At 40.7% G+C, this 27,077-nt stretch overlaps 2 protein-coding genes across 18 annotated transcripts; one reads left to right on the plus strand and one right to left on the minus strand.

Moving 5' to 3' along the window:
* Positions 1 to 33: 33 nt before the first annotated feature.
* On the minus strand, positions 34 to 18,301 carry nktr (natural killer cell triggering receptor). Of its 17 annotated transcripts, none has more exons than XR_007196126.1 (19): positions 17,687 to 17,980; positions 15,387 to 15,471; positions 14,418 to 14,492; positions 12,290 to 12,397; positions 11,780 to 11,824; positions 10,456 to 10,543; positions 8,600 to 8,629; positions 8,138 to 8,283; positions 6,951 to 7,182; positions 6,361 to 6,555; positions 6,100 to 6,190; positions 5,638 to 5,786; positions 2,246 to 5,068; positions 1,715 to 1,804; positions 1,544 to 1,603; positions 1,343 to 1,441; positions 580 to 715; positions 385 to 420; positions 34 to 250 (listed from the first exon to the last, which is right to left on the minus strand). XR_007196126.1 is itself a non-coding variant. In XM_048266299.1 (18 exons), exons 3-18 carry the CDS (start codon positions 15,442 to 15,444, stop codon positions 646 to 648), a joined length of 4,359 nt encoding a protein of 1,452 aa, XP_048122256.1. In that variant the 5' UTR covers positions 15,445 to 15,471; positions 17,001 to 17,078; positions 17,687 to 17,980; the 3' UTR covers positions 34 to 645. The 17 variants fall into 17 exon arrangements, 11 of the variants coding, with proteins under 11 accessions (XP_048122256.1, XP_048122258.1, XP_048122260.1 ...); XR_007196127.1 differs by having other exon boundaries at positions 385 to 453; XR_007196128.1 differs by lacking the exon at positions 385 to 420.
* A 30-nt stretch (positions 18,302 to 18,331) lies between these two features.
* On the plus strand, positions 18,332 to 26,615 carry sec22c (SEC22 homolog C, vesicle trafficking protein). Its single transcript, XM_048266310.1, has 7 exons — positions 18,332 to 18,595; positions 19,952 to 20,163; positions 21,037 to 21,200; positions 22,192 to 22,371; positions 22,712 to 22,830; positions 22,962 to 23,027; positions 23,175 to 26,615. Exons 2-7 carry the CDS (start codon positions 19,982 to 19,984, stop codon positions 23,373 to 23,375), a joined length of 912 nt encoding a protein of 303 aa, XP_048122267.1. The 5' UTR covers positions 18,332 to 18,595; positions 19,952 to 19,981; the 3' UTR covers positions 23,376 to 26,615.
* Positions 26,616 to 27,077: the final 462 nt, after the last annotated feature.

Raw genomic sequence — 27,077 nt, forward strand, 5'->3', positions numbered from 1 at the left:
ATTAACCTGAATAATAAGAAAACCAAATTATCATTTATTGCAAAAGTATTTAATATTTGTTGATAGAGAAATCTGCATAGGCATTTCAGTGGTGGAAACAAGACAGAGTTATAAGACTGCTTTACATTCATGAGATAAAATAAAACAATGCAGTCGGTCTCAAAGACAAAGTTTGCTAGTTGCAAAAACAAATCAACTCCCATCTGTCTGTGCAAGAATACAGTAGGCTGTAAGGTGTCCTTTCCTACATCTGGAGAAAAAAAAAAAAATCACCCTTTCATAGACTTGTAAATCATGATACACAATGTCATTTCTATTTAATAATAGTAATTCTATATTACTATTTTAATTTTTTTTAAATAACAAAGGAGGAAACACAGTCACCTCCACATCATGTTCGATTCACAGTATCCAACGACGCTACACAAACACAAAGATGGGTTTCAAACGCACCTAATGCAGACATTTATATATTTACAGTATAAACTTGATTACTTTACACCATGCGTTGCGTTTGGTTAAAATAAAAATATTCATCACTGAACAGTGATGACTGAAAGAACGTTTAAAATGATATACCTTGTGAACATTTGCTCTTAAAAAATGTGGAAAATGGCAAGATGGAACTCCTCAGTAGAGTGGCCCTTAGCTGTATCGACTGCTCTGACTGTGGCTCCTGCGTCTTGAAGAGGTCCGACTGTATGAGCGATACGACCTTCACAGGGAAGGAAAGGTACAATGAGCAAGATCCTCATTCTGAATTTAATTATGCTTACCTTTACTAAACAGAACAAGTTTATACAACAGTCATTGAGTGTCAACAGTGAAGAGAGATGCAATATAAACTAAATATATTCTATTCAACTTCAACAAGGAATGGGTTTGAGTTGGAGTTCTAACATGACCCACAATTATTCCTGATTTACGATTGAGATCTATTAAGTGATTCTGCATGCAAAACATTACAACGGGGAATAACAGGTACAGTACGTTCAAATTTGGTGGTGAACAGTGGTGAACATTTGTGGCGAATATGTTTTCTCTCAACAGTTAAATTTGAACGATTTTGTGTAAACATTCAATTTTAACAGCAACTCTTAGTCCAGCTCCACTGTATGTTTGCGGAGAATTCCAGCACCTCCTCAAGCTGTTTGTGAGTGTTCGCAAACGTTTGCGGAGGACTCAAGGCAAACAGAAAACTGTTTGCAAATGTTCACCTATGCTTGCGAATTTGAATACAACTCAGCTGCTTTTAGGTGCTTTATGAATACAGACCCTGAAGGGTAAAGTTAGTCAGCTTAGGTGAAGTGGCAAAATGTATGTGAAATCCCTCCCCCCTGACCTAGAATGGCGATCTGAGCTGTCACTCCTTCCTCGACGTCGTCTTCTGCTTGTGCTGCGACTCCTGCTGCGGCTGGAGTAGCTGTCGTAAGAATCAGACCTTCAACAAACACGAGCAAATAAACAAGAAAAGCATGCGACATATGCGTGCAAAACTGCAGAATAGTAATATGTGTATTTTTAAATGATGAATTCCACAAACCTGGACCTTCTGCGTGGAGTGTACGAGCGACTTCTGGAATGACTCCTACTATAGGTTCGGCTTTTAAAACCAAAAAAACAAAACATTGATCATTTTATTCTCACTTGATGACACATCATGCTGCTAATGTGAGGGTCATTTTAGCCCATTACTTTTTTAGTGACGGCTCACCTGTGACTGCGATAACTCCTGTAAGTGCTGCTCCTGGATCGAGAACGTCCCCTACTGTATCGCCTTCTGCTACGACTTCTGCTATAGCTCCTGTAAGTGGTAAACAGTTTTACAAAATATGCATTCAATACAGCCTATAGATTTAAAAAAATATAATTATATCAGTATACAATGTGTGCATATTAATCAAAATGCATTTTATGAAAACATTGACATTGTTTGATCTAGAGGCAGGTTAACACATAATAAAGAATTTTATGTCTCGAAAATTATCTTTCCTTCAAATTTACAAGCAATTTCTTTAAATATTTACCTTTAACACTGATGTGTCAGTGATATGGCAATGCCAACAACCTATATAGACCCTTTCAACAATAAAAACAAAAACAATGCTTGAACGTTCTATTTGGGCCCCAATCTACTTCCTCTGCATTAAGATAACATATGGAATGTTAAAAAGGAAGCCTTGTGGGGCCAACTATGATGCTGATAATGGAACTCTTGAAAGGGTCCATACACAATGAAAATTACCTGGAAGAATAGCTTGAGCTCCTGGACCTGCTTCGTGAATGAGTGTAGGAGCGAGAGCGCCCTCTGGAGTGAGACCGGTCCCTTGAGGCAGAGCGGGATTTTGAGAGTGACCTGCTGTAAGACCCTTGCCCATCAGCATCTTCAGATAAGGATCTTTCATCGCTGGAGCTGTCCTGGTTCCTGGGCCTCTGGTTCAGACGGGCCGTCTTCCGGACCTCATCAAAGAGGGAACCTGGCCGTACTCGGTTCTTGCTCTTGATCTCGATCCTGAGACCAGGAGTTTTAGCTTCTGAGTTCTGAGAGGATCTGTGGGTTTTCAGAACAGTAGACACAACACTTGCAGCTTGTAGGGCAGTGATTCCTTTCAAGGGTTTCCACTTGGTATCAACCATCTGGTCTGCTACTTGGCTGCTTGATAATTGTTGGATTTCCTCATTTTGTCTTTGATACTCCACTGTTGAGGTAGGCTTAATCACATGCTTCCTTTCTACAAGTGGACTTCCGCTCTTTACAGGATTCTTTAAAGGTGATATACTTTTGGTCAGCTTCTGTGTCATCTCGACAACTATATGCCCTGTTGGCTCTGTGATGATCTCTGGAACGGTCTGGTGATCTGGGGTGCAAATGTCCATTTGATCATCTTGGGTTTCTTCTTGAGGATCATGCTTAGGATAATCAACACTGTTTTTGCCATCACTGTTATCAGGGACCAGGTGTTGTGCTGGACTTGTGTGGTAACTTGGCTTTGACCGTCTCCTTTTCATCAGATCATCATCTTCTTTAATTGATAAAGGTGTTGCAACCTCTGAGGAATTTTCTTGAGATGAAGAGTGGCCTCTTTCCACTTGATCCTCATTTCCCAAAACCCTGGGCTTTGATTGTGGGATGGTGCTTCTTTTGTGAGGATCTCTCAAGGCTCTGCTTTGTTTGGTGTTCCTCCCTTGAACAACAGACTCATCTTCCTCCACCTCCTCCCCAAACTCCAAGGGAGGTTGCCAGTGGAAAGTCTCTTTCAGCTTTTGGTGTTTCTTCTTTGACCGCTTTGCTTTAGTTTTTGAATGATGGCTCCCTGACTTGGCAGAGTTCCTCCTCTTGTGCTTGTGTTTTCGCTTTGTTTTCTTAGACTTGTGCTTCTCCTCCACAGGTTGGTCCTCAGCACGATCTTTCACTACAGGACTTTTCAAAGAAGGGGAAGTTAAAGCATGGGGCACTTGTTCAAGTGGCTTTCGAAGTTTCTCAGGAGAAATGTGGTCCCCATCAGATTCAGAAGTGGCCTCACCTTCTTCTTTGTCAGAAACGTGTTTAACATTAAGCATGGTTTGTTTCAGCACTGGCTTGTCTGCATCACTATCAGAGTCCCAGCCACCAGATGAACGTGTTTCGCTGATAAAAGGCATTGTTGGAACATCAACAGAACATTCCCAAGCAGACATGCCTTTGGGTTCTTCTGCTAGTAATGGCTTTGGATTGTGAGTCCTACCACTGCTAGAGAGAGTTGCACTAATCACATCTTTTTGTCCTTTGGACCCATTTTGATTGAAAATGGTAGCTTTCTGGATATTAGCGCCACTCTCTCTACATGACATGGCCATAATATCTTGGTCACCACTAGGCATTTTGTGCTGTGCGTCTTTGTGCTTTGTCTTTAGAGAACTGTAATGGTGTTTCTTTCCTAGCTCAGAGGACTTCCTCGTTGTGCTTCCCTGCCTGGGAGAGTCGTACGAATCGGATCTGCTGTACGATGAGGAACGACTGTCGTACTGGCCAGAGGAGTGAATCGTTGACCTGGAGCGGCCCCTGCTTCGGGACCTGCTACGAGAACGGCTGCTTGAGGAAGGGCTGCGGGAGCGCCTATGAAGACTCCGGCTCCTGGTTGTGCGCCGTCCCAGGGCATCCACACCACTTGCATTATCAGGCTGAGTCTGACCACTGGACATGAGCTGCTTATGTAAGGCCAAGTTCATAAATTGGCCAGTTTGAGCAGTCGAAGGAGGAGTGGTCTTATCTTTGATCTCTTGAATACGAACGTATGATGGTTTCCATGGCTTCTGTCCTGGTTTCCATCGAGATGGAGGGGGGCTGTCACTGAGAGGAAGAACTGGTACATTCTCAGGAGCTGATGGGGGTGCAGCTTTGGGCTCTATGCTTGGAACAGTAGCCTGCAGTGGAACCGTCTTGGACTTGACACTGTCAGTCATCTTTGCTTTCCGAGGAGATCTGGACACATGCCGCCTTCTTGACTTTGACCTTCCCCTGTACCTGGATCTGGAGGTAGACCTGGACCTAGACCTAGTTCTGCTCCTAGACCTTGACAGAGAAGGTGACCTTGTCCTCGACCTTGATCTTGATCTGGACACTGATCGGCTTCTGGAACGTGTCCAGCTCCTTGACCTTGAAGATGATCTGAACTTCCTGTGTGACCGAGAGTAGCTCCGGGAATAGGACCTGCTCTTAGAGCGGGAGAAAGATCTTGAATCTCGAGAAGAACCAGATAACCGACCTTTTCTCTCAGATCCAGACCAGTCCCTTCTGACGGAGTGTCTCGAAGATGACAAAGAGCGAGATCTTCTCTCTGTATGGCTAGACAGCTTTGACCTCCCCCCCGAAGAATGAGACCTTTCTCCTTCCGACAATGAGGACCCTTTGGGCTGGTGTGTTGAGCTCTTGTGTCTCTTTGAGTGCTTGTGTTTCTTTTTCTTGCGCTTGGACCTTTTTCGGTCCTTTCTATGGTGGTGGTGTGGGCTTGAGTGGTCAGACCCATGGTCAGGTGACTGTTCCTTTGATCTGGACCTGGACCACGGGCTATCACTTCGGTCATCCCATCTAATGAGAAAATATTACATCTTATATTATAGAAAAAAACTGATACAGATTTTCTGCATTCTGCAAAGCAAAACCACTATCATAGCTACCATCCTACCATCATCTACCAAACAAGCATACCTGCCTCTTTTTTTTAATTTAAATGTTAATAATTTGTACACCTTCCTCACATTTACAGTTGAACATTTCACCAGGGTTCCCATACCATCTTTAAATTGAAGGCCATTGCATGGAGGTTCAAACCCTAATTCTCTCAAACTCAAGGACCCAACAAAAGATGCAATAAGACCCGGAATAAGGTTTGACACTGATACATTTTATAATGTGAGATTTACAGAAGCTCAGGGATTTTTATCAATTTAAGATACACAGAGGACTGAATGTGTAAATATTTCTCAATTATGTGATCTTCTTACCTCACAAAATATAGAAATTAACTTTCATTGACCCGTTATATTTATGTCTATCTTCAAAACATTTACAGGCCTTGGCTTTTTTTTTTCAATGCTCCTATTCACAAAATTTCAAGGATTTCCGTGACCCTGATTTTAGACATCAATCAGTAGTACCTGTCTCCTTTGCTCCACTTCTCCACACTGGGAGCTTGGTACGTCTTTGTCCTCTGCATCTCCTCTTTCCAGTGTGGGGGGGTCTCACTGCTTCCCCGCTCTTCTTCTGACTCAGAGCCAGACTTTATACCAGGCGGAGTGTGGTACCTCTGCAGCCAGCGGGGAAAACAAAAAAACAAGCCCCATCAGTAAACACGGCCACACTACAATCAAAACAGCAGAGGGCACAAATGGCATGGATTACCTCACATCCATAAGGTCAACATCAATGGCTTGCTTGGGGAATAAGAAAATAATCTTACAGTTCAAAATGATACTTTAAAGTGGGTGCTCAACCAAGCCACAGTGTACACCCTGAAAACTAAATACACATGGCTGAAACTAACTGTAATGTGTTACACTGAGTATGCTTTTCAATGGCAGTGCAAAAAAAGGAAAAGAAATAACATGTAAAATAGGCACCATTGTTCCACGGCCTTTGATCTTCCGTCCAGATTTGGTTACAGCTGGTTTCAAATGGTCAGTGGAAGCCAAAGGGTTCTCTTGCTCAGAACTGCAAGAAAACAATATCATGATCAACATACTTATTGTTAACAACATAAAATATATTCAAAAAGAAAATGGTCTCAGCAACCTCAAGAGACAGACAAGACAAATTAAACATGCAGTTATAAGTTTAACCACAAAGCTGCTAAAACCTGGCTACACCCTACTAATAACAACCTTAGGTTCTCCCTGGGTGAGTGTGAGTCGGGGACTGACATGTTTGGGTTCCCCTCCTGTACAGGCGCATCCCTTCGCAGCAGGAACCGGTTCTCTGGAACTGGTGGGATCTCTTCTGGACGAACCACAGGCTTCTCCCGTCGCACGTTTTGCTCCCTGTCTCCATCCTCCTTTACCTCTTGCTCTTCAGCAGGGCTGTGAATGAATTATGGGAAATGTTACACTGATTTCATGAAATGTGTTGCTTTTACTTTGAAGTCGATCTTTTACTGAGGGTTGATGAAAGGTATATTTGTTAAACGTTTTATATTTTAAGATATACTCCTTAGTTACAGTTAAGGTTTTTAGCAGATGCTTAATTATACATTCTATAATGACATATTAAGTTACTAAACAATTCAGAAAATGTTGGCTGGACAATTTTAAATTACAGCGTTTAGACAATGTATTAACCAACTTCATGAATTTCAATCTCTAGGACCAGCATCCTGGGGTATTTTTCCTAACTAAATTTGACAATAATCCCAAAGAGGGAAACAAGTGAATAAGTCAGATAGACAATTTTGTTTACATCAAAAATTGAACCTTACCTCCTTCTATCTAAAGGTATGTTTTCACTGTGTCTCTCTCTTCTTTTCGACCCTCTCCTCCTCCTCTTCATTGAGTGTTTGCTCTTGGAGGCCTTCTTCCTTTTGTGGTGTCGATATTTTCCTCTGGACTCGACCTCTGATTCCTCGGAGGAGTAACTGTAGGGAGACTCTGAAGAGCTGAGCGAGGAATCAGCAGAGTCCAGTGCAGCTCGCCTCCTCTTGCCTCTGAGGACTGCAAAGAGTTCACATTCAGATGTTAAAATGAAATCACTACTTGGGCACAAAGCAAAATTTATTTAACACTGAAATATAACCGACTTAGTGTCATTTTGTAGTCATTTTAACCTATATTTAAAAAAAAAAAAAATGAGGATTTCAGCTAGCATATTGTATTTCAACACAACACATTTTGATTGTCCAGTACAATGAACTGGACTGGCCCTTGCCACTACTCTCCTGGCAAGGGTCAAATTCATACATTTACAGTCAGTGGAAATATAACATACGTTTAACACACACACACACACACACACACACACACACACACACACACACACACACAAAATAAACAAAGACTGAGCTGTTGATGCAAAAATAAACAGCCACCCAGAGGTTGACTGAAGTTCATACACCATGTTGCCATAACAGAAGCTGGTGACAGGATCACACAGAAATACAGCAGGCACTGCCAGGGGGCACAGGGGATTGCATGGCTGATCACAGCTCAATGGGAGATCAGGTTACAAGCTGCCCTCTAAAGCTAGGCAAATGCGCTTGCATCAAAATGCCATCCTCTTATGCACTGCGCAGATATGACCCAGAAACAGCTGACCTGGTCCTCTTGGAAGGGCGGAGACTGACAAGGAATTTTAAAGGGCCCAGCAGCTACCTCATGGTAAAGTCTTAAAACGTATGGTGGTCCTCGTGTGCAATATGGACAACAGTATTACTTTATTTATTTATGAATGATATATTTATTTATTTTAGTTATTTAACTGTAAACGAATAAGTGTTGTGTTAACAAACTGTGCAAATGTCTTATTGCATAAATGTCTGAATGCGCAGTAAGTGAAAAATATCAAAATGGCATACAGCCAAAAAGAAATGCAACCACAGCAGCAATGTTGTGAACCTGAACACAGTAGCGAATGAGGACCCCAAGAAAGGAAAAGGACCCCCCTTCTCACCGTCGTTTGCGGATTTGGTGATCAGCTGTCCACAGTCAATCACTCTGACGTCAGCATAAGGTCTGCTGGCAGAGTCCGTTTTCAGGCCCTCGATTTTCTTGATCACCTCAAAGCCGGAGATCACCAGCCCGAAGACAACATGGACCCTGAGGGAGAAAGCACAAGCACTGGTCAACATCCCCTGGCACCTGCAGACTCTGAAGCCAATTTTGGAGGAAGAAGACTATATTCACTCGTTTAAACACTTGACCTAAACTTTCTTAATATTCTTTCTCAGGCCTGTGAGTCACATTCTGAGATCTTTCCATTCTTTTAAGTAGTAGCTTCAGCCACTGCACTTCGGTTATAACTAATACATCCAGGACTTCTTTTAGTTCTCTGAATAGTCCGTTAGCATCTGTGCTAACCATGATTCTTCTGATCTGAACACAGCAGGAAACGATGATTAGAGTGTGAACGTACCCATCCAGGTGTGCCGCCATCTTTGTAGTGCTGTAATGACAATGGAGGAGAGCAACCCAGACACGTAGACCGGTAGTCGGGCCAGTTCAGCACACATAGAAGAGAGAGAGAAGATGGAGGAACAATGAGGGTCTGCACTGACTCCTCTAACATAAGTGCAGTAAAATCAACAAGAACATCTGACATTTGCCCGTAAATAAACAACCCGTGCCATATAGTCTTGGGAGACATGAGGAATTGAAAAATGGATCCGCCAAAGATCCACGATCTTTTCCTACATACAAATTAAAGGAGAATAATCGACGTAATGATAAACAATAGTGCATTTCTGGAAAACCGCAAAAGAGATTTAACATAAAAAAAATAAATAAACAATTGTGAATAAAAGGTCTGAGGAAACTTTTATTTATATAAGAAAAAATGAAATCAGACAACGGCTTGATTAACAATCTGTTCTACAACCACATAAATAAATACCGTACTTGTATTCCAATTGCTTTACCATTTTGAAATTTGCATTTACAAATTCAACATGTTTTAATCTCTATAGATTGAAGACTGAATAAACATGAACCATCCCGAGTGCAACATTAAAAAAAAGAAATAAAGAAAGCCTGTGGGTGTAGTGAACACAAACTAATCAATCATAAATACACAAGTCAGGAGAGAAGCACAGCCTTGGAGTAACACATTACCTTGGAGGAGCTGGATGCTAGAGTTTCTGCAATTTTACACAAAAACGGCAAGAGAAAAAATGTAACATTGGTAGGCAAAAAAAGAGTCCAAGTCTTTTGTCATTTTGTATATTTTTCTAAATGCATAGTTTAAGAGGAGGTCAAAGGGGGGGAATGAGTATGTTGAGATTGTCTGTACCACACATACATAAATTAGATTATGTAGTGCTTCCCAGAAACAACAACAACAACAACAACAACAAGACACACAAATGGGGATTGCTACTCTGGTCAAGGAGAGGACAAAGTAGAGTAATCTAGCGGCCAGCAGAACTACAGGGACAAGAAAAAAACAAACATGCCAGACAGAGAAAACAAATAAAAACCAATCAACGGAAGAAACTAGACAAAACTAAAGCACAGTCCCTAGCTGATAGAAGCCTTGTGCAAGGCTTGTTTCTTTTCCAAAATGGTAAGTTCGCAACAAAGTTAATGTGAGCATACATAGTCCACAAATCTACATTAAGATTAAATACATTACATTTAACCTACATATTTTCCCAAACAAAATGACTGCACTCAGTCCTACAATAAGCAAAGACTATTAACACCACATAAATATCAGCACATTACACACTTAATGAGCACCAAAATGCTTGTCTAAACAGTAAAAGGAAGCTCTAAAAGAAGCTGATACACTTCTTTCTAATAAAGCCTCAATGAGGCTCTAGAACAAACTAACAGTCTATGGAGAGGCATTTAAAGGGACAACAACTGCAAAACTGCAGGAAAGCAAGTCTCACATTGTTTTACATATCTTGAGTGAACTATTACTGAAAGTAAAAAGTAAAGTAAAATACATATCTTATATAGGTAAATAGTCAAGTAAAATACATATCTTGTATGGCTAAACTATCAACATTATTATCAACTAATTATCAACATTATTATCAAAAGGGAAACACTGCTTTAGATGGCTGCGTCTTGAAATGTAAATATTTGAGATGGCGGAGACTTCCTTTCTCTGCAATAAAGTGGCAGCGGAATCACTGACTTTTAGCCAATGGAGTCCCTTTAAATGGACTGGGGGGTAAAGTGGGTGCGGTTTGGGGGAATGGCGTGATGACATCTGTGTGCACAGTGCGTCCCAGACCCCCTGGTGACAGAGTGAAGTGTACTCACATGAAGAACTGGGAGCCGTTGGTGTCCTTGCCCCTGTTGGCCATGGACAAGAGGAAGGCTCTGTCGTGTTTGAGAATAAAGTTCTCATCTGTTTGGGGTGGGGGATGGAGAGAGAAAGAGAATTTGAAGAGAGTGAGAGGTGGGCTCTGGAACTATGAAACAGTGTAAGGCCTTTCCTCAAAGAGGTCCTGAGAGAGATATCTGTTCATTTTTATTCAAATTTGGCGGCACTAATTAACACCGTACAATTTTTACCTCCGACAAGGAAGTTAGGTTTTCTGGTACAGTTTGTCCATAAGCAGAATTGTAAAAACAAAAAAAAGCTGTCAGATTTTCACAAAACTTTATGGAAAAGTGTAGCATCTGAAAGAACCCAGTATATTTTTGAGTAGATCCGAATCATGGTTAGGCTAATGTTGCAAGATTTGTCATTTGACTTTGATGGAGGTCTGCACTCTCCACGTGCCTTTCTACTTTTTTACTGATTCAAGGCCTACAGTTTGTGAAATACACAGAAAAATAACAAGAACCTCTGTAAATGCAACAACCATGTGACAGATGTAGCAAAATAAAGTTCTATTCAACTTGCAATAATCTCATCTGAACTATATCTTCTAAATTCTACTTTTTTTGTATGGGGGCAGTGAAACAAAATCAAAATCTCACCAAAACAAAAAAAAAGTGCTCCAAACTTAAAAATAGACATCTGGCAAAAAACATCTTAACCCTAATAAAAGCCTCCGGCCTAAACACATTCAAGTAATTTCAGGAGCTTCTTTACGACACCACAAAAGGAGCCCCGAATCTCAGACATCCATCCATCCATCCTTCAAACCCAAAAGCACTGCAAATAAACGCTGTGAGCCTTCAGTTCACACAGGGAAGATGGACAAGGAGGGGGGAGAATAGATGTTTAGATTGTGTAACTGCACTGTGCACATCTCTTACCTTTTCATTGCAAAAGACCACACTCTCTATAAATAAAAGAATATGTTGAACATTTTAGGCAGGAAGATTGGATCTTTTAATAAAGAGAAAAAATGCCTAGCCCTCATGCTGTCACAGAGAAAGCCACTTTACAAAAAAAGAAAAGAAACAATTCAAGAAGTCACAATCTACAAGTAACGTTTTGCATTAGATGTGTATGCTTCTCTGGAATCCCATGCACAAGTCTAGCTGTCCATGCTACTTTTAACACATGCAAAGGCAGTTAGGACAGAGGAATAGAGAGGAGTAGCTGGTTATTTCGGATATGAGTTGAGTGACATTAGCAATCGAGGTTGTTTCACATCTTGTTTGGCAAGTAGTTAAGGCAGCCTCTTACCTTCAAAATAGCCACCATATATAGACTCTCCTCCTCTTCCATTGCCTACAAATGAAAATGAAAATCATGAGATGTGCACATCTTCCCCCCTTCCAAATTGAATCAGAAGTGACATTTAACAGAAAGCATCATTGTTTAATCTTTTGTTCTTGAGCAGCCGTGGCCCACTGGTTAGCACTCTGGACTTGTAACCGGAGGGTTGCCGGTTTGAGCCCCGACCAGTGGGGCCGCGGCTGAAGTGCCCTTGAGCAAGGCACCTATCCCGAGCGCCGCCGTTGAAGCAGGCAGCTCACTGCGTCGGCATTAGTGTGTGCTTCACCTCACTGTGTGTTCACTGTGTGCTGTTTGTGTTTCACTAATTCACCGATTGGGTTAAATGCAGAGACCAAATTTCCCTCACGGGATCAAAAAAATATATATACTTAATTCATCTCAGTGAGATCCTGACCATAGTCAACCTGCTATTTGTGTACAGCAAGTTTTCAGAACCAAGACTGATGGTCTACCTACCCTCAGTGAAGTCTCCACCCTGGATCATGAAGTTCTTTACTATACGGTGGAAAGTGGAACCTTTATAGCATAGCTTTTTCCCTGTCGTTTTACTGGTTCCTTTTTCACCTGTAAAATAACATAGATAAACACATTAGAGTTTCCACATCTTAGCAAGCATTTACCCAAAGGGCAGACTCTAATGTCCTCAGATATCAATACATTTAACATTCTAATTACCCTAGTAATACTAATATAAAAACACAATGACACAAGATAGACACAAGAATAACAACATAGTATGAGTGTCAAGCATTTCCTGTTGCCAGAGATAGCAAGCATTGCATATTTAATGGTCTCTTCCTTCCGACACTCCTATCTGAACTCCCTGGACAACTCAGACGTCAAACACATGCTTTCCAATCGATTGAAGGTTCTCATACCCGCACACCTGACTGGGACAATGAAGAGTTTTATGACCACATAATAGGTTCAAACAGGTGGGTCAAAGGAAGGACAGACATGAAAAATGCAAAGCAGCAGCAGTTATAATCCACATGACGGATAAACTCTGATTTACTGCTATGTCTCTTAGCGCTGTGAGGAGCAAGCTTCAGCCAACTGTCAGTCTTGCATATTCACCGGGTGATGATTGTGAAACTCTTGTGGGGGATTATTGTGGAGTGGCTGACGAAAACAGCCAGCAATGTGGCCAGGCTGCTCTCGGGTTGCTAACGTGTGGACATGTTGCTGAAGTAACTTGAGATTTTTTTTTTTTTTTTGGCTTCCCGTTCTCAGGAGGAATCAATGAGAATAGCCAGATATGGGGCCAAGGAGAGAAAGAGACACAGAAGTCAACACAGACACACCATATGTCTGTCCTTGCTGAACTCTTGTTACCTAACCTAGCAGGCATGGAGAAAAATGATCAGTCATACTGCAGTTGCCTAGTGCTTTGTAATTTGCTACCATACACCATCAGTTCTTCTCTTGGCCATCTACCTTAGAAGGCCTAGAGAAGAACTGGTGGTGTTTGGAGAACAGACTGTACCTGCTGAGCAGATTGGAAAAAAGAGAGAAAGAGAAAGAGAAAGACAGCAAGAGAGAGAGAGAGAGAGAGAGAGAGAGAGAGAGAGAGAGAGAGAGAGAGAGAGGCTTCACTCAATCCATTTTCCTTTAAAGCTGCCTTCAGATGACCGCGCTCATCTATACAAAAATGTGATATGGGAGCTATTTTGTTACATTCCTCAGAAAGAGCCTGTTAGAGGGATAAGCGTTTCACATTTTAAAAGTGTTGAACCAGCACAATATAGCGTTATATTGCTACATCAATGCAATTTTTTTTTGTTCATGGTAATGGTGAAAAGGTATAGACCCTTTCAACTACATAAACAAACATGCTTTCCCATGGCATTTCTGGTGGTACAGAAAACAACATTGAGCTAATGGTAACTTGGGGATAAATAAAAATAAAATAAAAAAACTCTTAAAGTTGACCTTTTATAGAACACTGCATTAAAGTCTGATACATTTTCATAACTAAATGTATCAGACTTAGGGCCTATAGTAGAAAGGGCCTATAGTTGATGCAACAGTACCTGAGTTTCATTTTAAGCACATTGATGAAAATGTAGCTAAATGTGAGGTCAAATGCCACAGATTGGCCAGCCGGGCGGCACAGAGTACTGGTTACTGGTTAGCGGACTTGTAACCGAGGGTTGCCGGTTCAAACCCCGACCAGTAGGCACGGCTGAAGTGCCCTTGAGCAAGGCACCTAACCCCTCACTGCACCCCGAGCGCCGCTGTTGTTGCAGGCAGCTCACTGCGCCGGGATTAGTGTGTGTGCTTCACCTCACTGTGTGTTCACTGTGTGCTGAGTGTGTAATTCACGGATTGGGATAAATGCTGAGACCAAATTTCCCTCACGGGATCAAAAGAGTATATATACTTATACTTGCTGTGCTGTGCTAATTAAAAAGAACACTCTCCTTATCAAGGTGGGATCCAAATGTAAGGTTGTCAGGGCAACTTTAACAAAGCATCAAGTGACAAGACTATGAAACTTTTGCAGAGAGCAATGAAGATGGGTCATTATATTTGTATTCTAAATCAGTCATTTATCCCAGAGAAATTAAAAACAAATTCTCACCAGTGCACAAACAGAGAAAGTTTTTGCTTGTCTTCGGACAGATATCGGAGAAAAGTTGAAAGACAATACGTCCGACTATAAAACAAAACAGAGGGGAAAAAATGAGACATGACAGGTCACTGTTTAAAATACGCACATTCAAGACATAACACAGCTGCAAGGTTCTCGCGATGCCTCTGGCCCCTCCTTCAACAGTGATGGGATTGTCCATGAATGCAGTTCAAGCACAAATTGTTTTCCCTCATAGAATTTCCTCATACTTTCCCAGCCACATTCTCTCACAGAACGTGTTGCATTTCATGAAGATGCAATAACACAATTAATAGCAGCTCCATGCACACTAAAACATAGTGGTCAGTACGCCAGTCCCTGTTTACCTTGGCCCTACTGGTCTTAACAGCATGTGTTGTAACATGCTAATAACAAGCAAGTAGTGCAAGAAGCACAGCTCAACCCAGTCTGTGGCTGATTAAAATAACACTGCAGGGCATAGGGCCTCAGCAACTCTTCACCCAGAAGTTTACGGCATGGTATTTTAACAGCTTTCCTCCTAAAAACGCCTTAGCACCAGACTGAATTATGTGGAGCTGGAAAAGGTATGCACACCCGAATTGCTACAGAAAACCCTGAAGCCATATTATCTTCACCGCATTTCAGCATTACAATTACCTTTGAAATGTTAACTCTCTAAAACAACTTGTATGATTCAGCATAAAGTAAGGACAATTGGGCCTACAGTCATTTTAAATATAGGCTAATAAATATGGCCTCTCTATACTGTACATGCAAACGTACATTTTGTTTTGTCTTTTTTTGTTGTTCTGAAAAAGATGTCCAAGACCTACAATTGTTCTGTGTACACATTTACTCGTATAGACAGCACACCCCTACAGAGCAAAGGCACTGTGTGAAATATGGCCAATTATAAAACAATATATTTTTTGAATGAACTGAAAAGCCTCTTCTTACCTGGCTCCCGATTGATCTCCACATCAAAGTAGCACTGGGGCCGTTCTTTAACCCCCATGGTGCTACTGAGAACAGTCTAGGCTCCCTGAAACACCAAACATACAAACACATGTAACCACCTTAAAACCTAATTCTCCTCTAGAACAATGTATTGAAGTCACAAGTCTTTCTAACAATAGATTCTTTCTGGGTTTTTGGCAGGTGAATATGTGTACACCGTGCTGAGCTGAGAAGGAAGTGGAATATTTCTTACAGGGTAGAAAGAGAGGGAGAGGGAGAAAGAGAAAGAGAGAGAGAGAAATGGGATAGCCTAACATTCCCCAAGAGGGGAGGAGTGCCTAGCCAGACATGCCAATCCACACTCGTGCCCCTCCAACCAAAGCCCTTTCTCTTATCTTTTACCCACCCCCAACTCAGCCACTCCAACTGTTGCTAAGCCAGAGAGTAGGCATGAGCATCGAGTATCCGCCAAGGCTATTACTTGGCCCTCTAACAGTGTTGTGAATGAGCTGGAGCTGTGGACCAGGGGGATTGGATGGGTTTACTGCTCGCTAGTGTCAGAATTACAGGGCTAAACTGGGAGATAAACTGACAGTGAAGGATGCAGAAGAATATACAGTGGCAGGCTTCCCTCAGCACGCAATGGATACAGTAATGGCTACTGCTTACTCAAGTAGGTTAGAGCCTTAGGTTCTGTAAAATTCCTTGAGAATCTTATAGACCAAAAAAAATAGCTAATTGAATTTCAACTGAACTGGAAAATAAAAGCTCAGAACCAAACATTCTCTGAATGCACAATGGGTGATCACTTTCACTCATGTGACTGCAATTTGTTCGCACATCAAAGCCACAAGAGAAACCACTAGATTTATTTTATTATTTAAAAAAAAAAAAAAACAAAAAACATGTTTAGTTTCACCGCTGAAACACTAAAGAGCTCAAGATAACCTCATTAAGTCTGCTCATTTCCTGTCTTTGGACACACATACCATAGAGAAACACGCATATATATTCTAAAAAGACTTCACACAGAGCCCTACTCCCCAAAGCTGCTCAACCTTCATGTCAAAAATCCACACAGAAACAGATCAGAGAACGTTCTCATTTACACAACTCCATCTTGTTTGACAACTTTACATACATTCCTCTACTTGTTTAGCCACAGTTTTAGCAATAACTAACAGATCAAATGCCTGAAATGTTTAAGCTACACCTTGGGGGTGGGGTTGCCAGCTATAAATAGTACTGTTTTCTCAAGTGCACATTCTTCGGGCTACATGACCTAAATGCTAGCAAATAGCTAAAAGCAGGTAGGCGAAGGTTGTCAGCCTGTCAAGCATTATTAAAATACATTGATGATGATTTCCCCCCCCCATCACTGGTCTGTGAGTAAATAGTACTCGCTAACGTTAGTATGGATACGGGACATTAAAGAAATGACTGATATTAACCAAAACTAGTGCTATAACCTTCCATGTTTAAGGGATTATCAATGAATTTGTTAAATGAGACCTAAACAAAGTAGTTTATCATGTAAAGACGAGATCCCTGACTCCCCATTCGGTGCGACAGACAGCACTTTACTCTAGCAGCTAACGTTAACGTTAACGTTACCTGCTTCATCACATGCAAAAACACATGCAGTGGTCAGCCAACCTGACTAGCACACAAGCAATGGCTCCGTTGTATTTCCTGCAATAGCAACACGTCCATAAAGCATGAGCTGGATATATACTGATACTGTAAATGACAAGATCTTGCCCGTAAAAACACAAAATCAACTATCTGCAACAGCTAACCTTAAGTGTTGAAGGCTTTATGATACCTAACGTTTTTACATAATTCAAAAAGGCTAACGTTACCGTTCTAAAAGAAACCCTTCTGTCTCAGGAAAAGGCAGCCTTTATTTTGTCACTAAGCTAACCGTTGCTCTATAAGTTGCTACAAAATATTGTATTACAGAAATGCAGTTGAATATAACATGCATTGTCAGTAACATCAAGACACCTGAATGTATTACTTTCCAATCTATATAACCTTTCAGCCAATCTTAGCATATAGAAGGCTGCCTAATTTGATAGCATAGTTTGCGACTAGCGAGCTAGCTAGCATCGATTGTGGACTCACAAGAAGATGTCTCGTCGTCGGTGTGGTTATCTTATCTTTTCACCGACAAACAGAAAGGGTCAATCGTGATAATCGTGTTCTGACTAGAACTTTGCTTTGACAGACATTACAACATATGCGGATACGAGGCCTGAGATTACCAAACGAGTTCACTTTGACCGAATCTACCTTACCTGTTCTGTCCTAGCGAAGCTTTGTATTAGACTACGCCGAATGAATTCCCCACCACCAGGCTCAAATGTCCCCAGCTCGGTAGACTAGGAACTTGGAAGGGTCATTTCAGGCAACATGGTCGGCTCGGTGCATATAAAATGAAGAGTCCCCGTTTTTGTCAATTTTGTTAGTATTTTGAGGAATAATTAACTTTCCTTAAAATTGTAAAAAAAAAAAAATCTATCAATGTTATCAAGTTTTAAATATTTGTTGTCGTTGACATTAGAGGGGCGCGCTCAGACCAACAGTCAACAAAAGTGAAACTGCACAAGCCACCGATAATGCGTAGGCGTGTGTGATGATAGGTGATAAGGTTCATCTTGAACAAATGCATGTGGCAGGGAAGTTGACTTGGACCCAGTAGGCTAGTATGAAAATTGTAAATATGAGACATTCTCAATATTGCCCGGTAACCAAAAACTCAACCGAGACAACTGAACTGCTGCTGTTGTCTCTTACATTGGGTTGCTGTGGTGTGGTCAAGAATGCCTACAAATTGAGATGCTTTAGTAGCTCGTCATTCAGGAATGATAAGCATATTACCAGAACCCTTTACCGTAAAATGTATTGCAAAATGCCGTAGAACCAGGTCGACCAAGCTCTCCGCCTGTATCTGTTTCTTTAAGAAGCTTTGACGGAAAGCGGAAGACAGCTTTGTCGTTCCCATGATTCAACGCAAAAACTACAAGATTGGGTCAACACACAGCACAGCACAACAGTGAACTGTCAAAGTCTTACAATAATCAAGGCGTGTAAAGATATCGAGAATATCCAACTGTCTTTACAATGCCCGCGCCAGTTCAAATCAATATATCTTGCATGGTATTTGACGCTTGAAAATTCTGTGATAAAATGAATCTAAAGAAGAGGTAAGGAAAACAATGCGACCCATGTGAAGCGTGGATCAGTTCAAGTTTTTAGAATGCTAGCTAGCAAGCTAATGTTCATTTTTCAGAAATGAAATAAAAGGTCAACCATGTGTCCCACCCAAGACTACGGTTATCTCAGTGTGTGTGAACAATAGATACTTCCAGGTCAAACGCGTGAAATAAGACAATGAAATGTGTTTAATCGTGCGTAGACGTAATTTACCTATCATGCGGCTTTAAGCTAACTGGCTTGTACAAGGTGTTGTGTTTTATCTATGGAAAACCATCTGGCTATTTAGATGCAGCGACACTGATTGTACACCTGTGCACAGTTACTAATATAATGCATTGTGGGAATCTGTGAAAATATAACCATGTTGATTAATTGCTCATGTTTGCATCTTGTCTGTGGGTAGCTTGGAGTCTAACAATGCCATTTCCCCAGTTAACATTAGGATTGATTGCACAGTGAAGCGATTTGACATTTAGTTCTTGAGTCTGGTTCAGCCAGTATTGCAGTGCGAAATGTTTTTTGACAAGTTCTGAAAATAGGCAGCCAGTTCCCAGGGATTCACTATATTTTATCATTTTGTATTATACCATCAGCAACTCCCTCCAAAGGCTAGTCAGTATTTGGAATGAGTTTGACATTTACTGAAAAATGCAAAGCTGGTAAGCCCTTCTATTATGCAACCAGCATGTGCTACAGGTTTCACAGGCCAAGCATAAACATTGTGGAGATCACATTTTTGCATGACAAGTTTATGCTGAGGAACTTACAGTTAAACTGTGTGGAACCATGACGCTACATCTTTATTTCAGAGTTAGTCGAGTGATCAACAACCTAAGCTCATTTGGACACTGACTGTAATCTTGATATCTAGGGATGTGAAGAAATATCCTACTCACTCAGAGATGAAAGAGCCCAGGGCTAGAATCCAAATTGAAGAAGGAGGACATACACATTGTTTAGTGTTGATTTTGGTTATACATGTTTTTCAGAAAGCAATCATAGACAAGCACACAGATAATTGTGGTTAAAACTGTTCCAGAAACAGTAAAACCAGAATATAACCAGAATAACTGATCCTAGGTCTGTAGCATTCTGTTGTTATTCAACCTTGTGGATTGAAAGAGTGTCAATGTAAGAGAATGTCAGAGAACCCCTCAAAATCATAATTTCTGTGTGCTGGCTGATCATTTCAGAGCAGTGCTTTCTTAGGAGGGTAAAATACGCTCTTCGGTGCCTTTCCCCTCAGACCTCCCATGCCTAAGACCCGGATTAACCATAACTATGCAAATAAACTTTAATTACTTACTTACCCACCGACTTAAATGTGCTCTCCGATGCCTCAGACTGTCCATGCCTAAGGGCCAGCCAGGAGCATGCCACTGATCTTTTTCGCCTTCGTGGCGCGGGTCGGAGATGGGCTCCCACTCTCGGCCTCAACAGACTTCCAGCACAACCGGGAGCTGCAGGAGCGCAAGCAGCAGCTGAAGGTCATCTCCAAGTCACTGGCACTCTTCCCAGAGCGAGGGACAGTCAAGGGTCATGACCTCCACATCTAGTGAGTTAACCTTTAATCTCTGCTGCCGACAGACAGACACACAGACATGTGAAAGGTCAAGTTCAACACATAACATTATAGCATTTTTTTGTACTGAGATGGTTGTGGCACAGATTATGTTTATTTTCCAATATGTTAATGGAAGGGTCAACAACCTATGACAATATAAAAAATAAAGGTTCTTTTTTAATTGCCCAGGTGCATTGCACTGCAGTGTACTTGTACCATCAGTGTGGATGGGATTGTTGACATTGAACCCTGAGACATATTGAACACAAATTAATAGCTTTTCATTTGTTTAGCTTCCATTTACTGACTTACCAGAGCTATTGGACCATGAGCCACTCTGTGAGGGGGACTGTGAAGTTGGCAACCATGGGATTGTCTGTGGGTGGGCACATGGTTCATTGGTTAGAGTAATGGTCTGACAACTACTGATAAGTCTCAGGGTCAAGCATGTAGTGAGGTTCTTGGCTTAAGGTATCAAACCATAAATTATGGTGCATATGTGGTGCTTCTAAGAATTAAAACTATGATTCATTTCATCAGGAGCAGTTTGTCCAAATTATGAAGGAAAGATTTATGGTGAAGGAGGAGTTAAATCTCTTGATTTATGCCATTTGGTTTCTTTTCAGTTAGAGATATTTCTATAAACATAATTTGCACATATATTGGAGATAGGTGAGGTTGTTTTCAATTTAAAATCCACTAAAAGCTCCATTAGTGGCATCTGATGGGGAAAAAAAAGATCCATTGTGTCGCACTGCTACTGATAACACTGAAACAGAAGCTCTCTCTTGAGCCAAGTCTTATTTGTCCCCAAGAGGTCAGCTGTTTACTAAATGCCTTCGCCATGTGATTTCCTGGCCACAGCTTCCTGTCAACTGAGGGTGTGTCCTACATGGCGGTGTGCTCCTGCCGGCTCCCTGCCGCCATGGCCTTCTGCTTCCTTGAGGACGTCCGCTGGGAATTCTCAGCCCGCTTCGATGGCTCGGCGGTCGCCCTGGCAAGCAGGCCCTATCCGTTCCTGGAATTCGGTGAGTGCGGTGAAAAACTGACACTTTAGTGAGCAGCATTTGGGATGGTAGAATAATGTCTACACAGTCTACAGACTATACAGTAGACTACATTATGGAGCCATCGGTCAGCCTTCTCTCTTGCATTTGTGGAAGAAATCTGTGCTTTGCTTGCCATGTACCAGTAACACGGTTTTCCACAAGGTGGGGTGCATTTCATGTGGCTGTTGATGTTCTATAGATTACTTTAGTCATCTGGATATTTCAAGGCTCTCCCAATTCTACCACTTTGCCCTACCTGCTCGTTTGCGCATTCGCGTGTGGTGGTATGGTGACACCTTTTTGTTTGGTGATGGAGGGGTAGTGTGATCTAGCCCTGCAAAATAGCTCTCCAAATGGAACGCTGTGAGATGCAGGGTAGATTCTGAGGTATATGTTAAAAAATATAATCCCGTGGCAAATTTGCTGCACCCCCACGCTCATCTGCATCAGTACAGGGGAGGAATTTTAACACTGACTCTGAACACTGATATAGCTAATGTGTAAAATGTTGGAAAGAGAGACACTTTTTTGTAACCTGTTACTAGCCTGTGTATTCATTATTGTGTGTTATGTACGCTAATTGAATTATGAACTTGAGATTAATGGACTGTGTGTGTGTGTGTGTGTGTGTGTGTGTGTGTGTGTGTGTGTGTGTGTGTGTGTGTGTGTGTGTGCGTGCTGCAAACACTAAACAGTAGCCCCTACAGAACCCCTACCCCTTGGGACTCCATCCTGAGTGGGCACTACCCAGTGGAGGGCACTCTAAATGTAGTGGTAGGGCAAATGGAAGATAAATGTGAACATAGCCCAAGAAAAGGCAAATTTTAGCCCATGAACTCCAGGAAGTGCTATAGAGTCCCTCCAATGTGCCATCACTTAACTCTACAAAGTGACTGATTCACAGACATTGTCGTGAACTGTTTTTAATAGGCATCTTGTGTATCTCTCCCTTTGTGTGGATCCCTAACAGACAACATCATTCAGAAGCTGAAGCAGCATTATAACCAGAGTGGTGGGCCCTCGTTAGGGGTGACCCTAGCGGAGGTGCAGGACGAACTGAGGGTCAGCCCTCCCCAAATCGTCAACCTGGAGGACGTACAGCTCGGCAACGGAGCCGCCAATGGCCATGCTGAACAAGTGCCTGGAACTGGTGAGACATCTGCTTTTAATGGAGATATATCTGAGCAATTCTTTTTTGTTTTGTATTTTATTTTGACACTGAGGTATTGCTGTGCATCTGCAAAATATGAGTAGTTACCTGATTTTGCAAACATGTTTTGGTGTGACCTACTAAGGTGAATTCATTTTATGTTGATAGATGGTCTTCCTCACAATTAATGAGAGTTATGTATATGACACAAAATCACATTGCTTATATATGATTCTTGAAGCAAAAACATATTTTAACAAAACATGCATTTGATATTTATGCACTGCACCACCCACCACCGATTGCTAAAAGTAGACTTTGTGCTGTGTGATTCATGCAGGGCCTAACCAGAGACTGGAGCCAGTGTCGGCCCCAGGGATCCTTTCTCTAGTGCTCAACATCATGTGTGCCGCCCTTAACCTTATCAGGGGCGTCCACCTTATTGAGTATACTTTCCAGGCAAGGCATCACACAACAACACCTGGACATTTTTCTGTCAACATCATTTGCTAGTATTGTGCAAATATGATGTGATATTGTATTATTTTGCTGTGCCTTTAGCCTAATATTAAACATTTGTCTGTCCACAGGATGACTATGATGGCATATGGAATGTAGTTGCCTTTCTTTTGGCTTTTCTTTGCTGTGTTTGCCAGGTAATGAACTCTTATCTTAGGTCTGCTATCTAAAAATGGTTATCTTTCCATTCAGCAGTTGCATGAGAAATTCGATATTGCAGTAGGAAGCAGTTGCAAAGTCAGTAATATCCTGCTTGAGGTTTCCTCTTCCAAATTGTCTTTCAGTGTCAGCTTTACCTATTCCACTCCTCTCTGAAGAGGCTCAAGGCCTTCACCCTCCTGACCCTCATCATCTTGTGCAACGGCTTCTTGTTCGGGCTGAGGAACGTTTGGCAACTGACCTTCCATGTGTCTGTGGCCTGCCTCTCCACAGCCCTCACCCTCACCAGGAAACTGCAGGACAGGATGAGTGACTGTGGCGTCTGAGAGCCGTAATGGCCGCCAGCTAACCCAGAGTGCAGGTGGGGAGAAGCACCCATATCAGACATTGGATTTATTGCAATATAAAGGAATGGATGTGTTTTTGCTTTTTTGTTGGAAGAGTTGGTTTTGGTTGTGTGTTGACAGTGCACTGAAATCAACGGTGTTGTCATCAACTGGTGTGCGTGTGTGCGTGCGCGCGTGCATGTGTGTGATGTTTGACCTGAGATGGCACACGTTGCCAAAATGACATGGTTTGGACTTTGTAGTCATGAAAGTTGCCGTTGCCAGTACCAAGGGCTAAGTACCAACACAACTTAGGGCTAGGAGGTGATAAAGGGATTTTGAATGGTATCTTGACAAGTCTAGGCATAGGTGAGCGGTGCCGTTGATGAAGGTTGAACAGTATTCCATCCAAATAATTTCAGTTTTACTGAAACACCAGGCAAGGAGCCTGCTTTTAATTGGTTTACAGGGTTATGAAGCAACGTAGATTGGTAGTATAAGATTTGCACTAGGATTGTGGGTTTTTGTTTTGTTAATTTATTCCATTTCAACTCATCCAATGCAATTTTGTTATTAAAATCTTTATTTGTCTTATAATGATGTGTAAGTAAGTAGCTACATACTTATGTAATTAGTAATTTTGTAATTTTGATAATGTTTCATGTATAACTGTTTGTAGATGAATTTGCAAGAGGTCTTAATACTCCTTTAATGGTATAACTCAGTATGCCTAAGCTGGTGTGTTTGTGGCTGACATAAGCTCGACTAGTTTAGAATAGCTTTTGCACTTAGTCATTGTTTACAATATATCAGTCTCTGATAGCGAGGTTTATAATTTGTTATTGTGATTGAAAGTTTATTTGATAGCCCTGGCCTATACGTCCCCTACTTTACCATGTTTCTGTGGTCAGTACACAATCATGAAAAAAACCTGTGTGATGACCCATAGTACAGTTCTCTGAGGGAAGGCCAGAGAAGCTAGATTACAATGATATGTGGTAAATATTACTGTTGCAGGCAACTGTACATGTATGACCCTGTGTTGTGACAATGGTATTAAGTGGAAACACGGTTAATAATATACAATGTCTGTGCAGTTAACAATGTGTATGGCTTGGCAACAATATTGAGCAGTGAACCGTTTTAATGTCATGTCTTCTCTTTGCTACAAAGATAGATTTTGTTTGCTGAAGATCAGTGCAGCTCAGAACATTGATATCCAGAGGTGGACTAAGTACACAATTCCCTTACTTAAGTGAAAGTATAGATACACCTTGTCAAATATTACTCCAATACAAGTGAAAGTTGCTAAGTCAGATTTTTACTTAAGTTGAAGTACAGAAGTATTTGCTTTTAAAAATACTTAAGTATTCAGAAGTACAAGTTGTCCTTTTTTATGTATTGTAATGTAATGTTTATTTGGTCAGTAATAGGGTATACATCCTTTGGTCAGTCATAGGACTTGAACAGACCTTTAGTTCCTTACATCCAACAAAAACATTTGGCCTATTTTCATAACTTTGCAACTGTTTAAATGGATGCAACAATATAATTTAAATAAAGGTTGAATTCACAAATCTAAAACATTTTCACCACTAAACACAAAACCAGATAACTCAATTATGAGTAGTAGATTATTTATCGTTTAATGATGTACACTAAACATCTAGCTATGTGGTGAATGTCAGGTGATTTCATTCCAATTTCACAATTATCTTGGAGGATAGCCTGGTTAACACCACCACTTATCAAATCTCATTTGCTAACAGGTTTGTCTGGGTTCTCCCAGACTATATGGACAATGTTCTGATGAAGAATCTGTTGTCAACATCATTACCATAGGCAATTCAGCTAAGTTCAAATTGGACTATTGAAAAAAATGAACTTCAAGATTGTTTTTCGCATTATTGCATTCAAAGAATCAAATGTGGTTAAAAGTAACAAGTAGGCTACTCATGCTAATATTTCAAAAATAGTGGAGTCAAAAGTACAGTATTTGCCTTTCAAATGTAGTGGAGTAAAAGTCACAAGTTTCCAAAAAGATTAATACTCAAGTAAAGTACAGATACTCAAACATCATACTTAAGTAATCATGTAAATATTCTTAGTTACTGTCCACCCCTGTTGATATCATTGTGATGTTGAAGGACAGATAGGAGTAAGATAAGAACAAGATAAAAGATTAATCAGGTATAACTGCTAGAATGTACCTTCTGAGAGTTCATCTGAAATGATAGCTGGCCAATCTCTTGCCAGAGAGAGTGAGAGTGACTTATTAGTTGTGGGCAAGGTTAAAAGGACCAAACTTACTTTTCCAATTGACACAAGTTCAATTGATAGAATGAATTCAATTTATACAAAAAAAATGCTGCGCTCAAAGATCATACTTGACTTAATCAGAAGATATCACTTTTCTTTAAGATCTGTGGTTGACAGTTCAATTGACATTGTAATGTTCAATTAACATTATATATTTTCTTCTGTAAATGATGTGAAGTCTGTGGTTCACCAGACCATTTGGACAATTTAACTTTTCAACATTTTATTACCACTGCAAAAGGAGACAATGAGAAAGACTAAAACAAGGTTTAAACTCTCCAATTATAGCACATATTTGCTTACTCTTCAAGCATGGCAAATTGAGTACTACTGTTTGTTTTTACACTGTTATCATGTAATGGCTTATCACACCAATGTTAAATCAGTATACTGAGGGGCTGTTAATATTACAATAATCTGCACCGTCATTTCAGAACAGTTCCTCATGGTATTCTTGCCCAGAGCATGGTTGTATAACAAAAGATAGTAGCAATGCTCGCCATTAAGCTCAAGGTATAGACATGAAAGACACTGGGTTGTGTGACTGGGGGCTTTTTTTATGGGTGCTTAATAGTGAAAGGCTGCATATTTGTTAAACTTTCATTAATAATTTAGCAAAAGACCTCAAGCCAAGCTTAGCCTAGCGATTTCATGATGTGTTTCTAATCAATGAAGGAAATGGTTTTGAAGGAGATGATGGGTCTTTTTTTATATTGCATTAGAAGTATAGTTTCAGCATAGACAAAACTGTAAATTATGATGTCTTAAAGCTACACTCTTCAAATTATTGCATTTCCCAAGATCCCATTCTCAGTAAATCTAATGCTAAATTATACTTGTTATAATAAGTTATATTCTTGCACTGCTCTTTTAAACTGTTTTACACTGCAAAAAATGAATTCTAACCAAGTGTTATTGTTCTTATATTAAGATTAAAAAATCTATTTGGTATTGTTTTTAGTATGAAAAGACTTACCTAGCGCCCTCTCAAAAGATAATTTTGACTTAATTTAAGAAGACTTTAACTTATTTTAAGGAGTCTTATGAAGACAAATTTGCTCAACGCACTGGCAGACAAATTTGCTTGTTTAGGACAAATTTGCTTAACGCACTGGCAGACAAATTTGCTTTTTAATTTTTTTAATTAAGTCAAATGATTTCACAAGAAAGCGCTGGTAAGTCTCTTTATACTGAAAACAATACCAACTAGTTTTTTTTATCTTGATATAAGATTAATAACACTTGGTTAGATTTTGTTAGATAAGCAGTTTTTGCAGTGTAAACTACAAGGACAGGCAATGACGAATTTTAGTGATGCCAAGAACAGCAACAATTTTACTTTCATAAAGATGGGAAGTTGTTTTTACATTGGTCTTTGATCTT

Source organism: Alosa alosa, chromosome 16 (genome assembly GCF_017589495.1).
Source record: "Alosa alosa isolate M-15738 ecotype Scorff River chromosome 16, AALO_Geno_1.1, whole genome shotgun sequence".
In the NCBI taxonomy this organism is placed as follows: Eukaryota; Metazoa; Chordata; class Actinopteri; order Clupeiformes; family Clupeidae; genus Alosa; species Alosa alosa.

Excerpts from the sequence above, each read along its gene's own strand:
- nktr (XM_048266301.1), bottom strand. The coding sequence starts at position 15,444 with ATGGGGGTTAAAGAACGGCCCCAGTGCTACTTTGATGTGGAGATCAAT. Across the intron at positions 14,493-15,386 it reads GGAGATCAATCGGGAGCCAG|TCGGACGTATTGTCTTTCAA; the intron begins GTAAGAAGAGGC and ends TTTGTTTTATAG. Across the intron at positions 6,556-6,950 it reads ATACCTTTAGATAGAAGGAG|CCCTGCTGAAGAGCAAGAGG; the intron begins GTAAGGTTCAAT and ends ATTCATTCACAG.
- sec22c (XM_048266310.1), top strand. The coding sequence starts at position 19,982 with ATGCCACTGATCTTTTTCGCCTTCGTGGCGCGGGTCGGAGATGGGCTC. Across the intron at positions 20,164-21,036 it reads GGTCATGACCTCCACATCTA|CTTCCTGTCAACTGAGGGTG; the intron begins GTGAGTTAACCT and ends TCCTGGCCACAG. Across the intron at positions 23,028-23,174 it reads TTCTTTGCTGTGTTTGCCAG|TGTCAGCTTTACCTATTCCA; the intron begins GTAATGAACTCT and ends ATTGTCTTTCAG.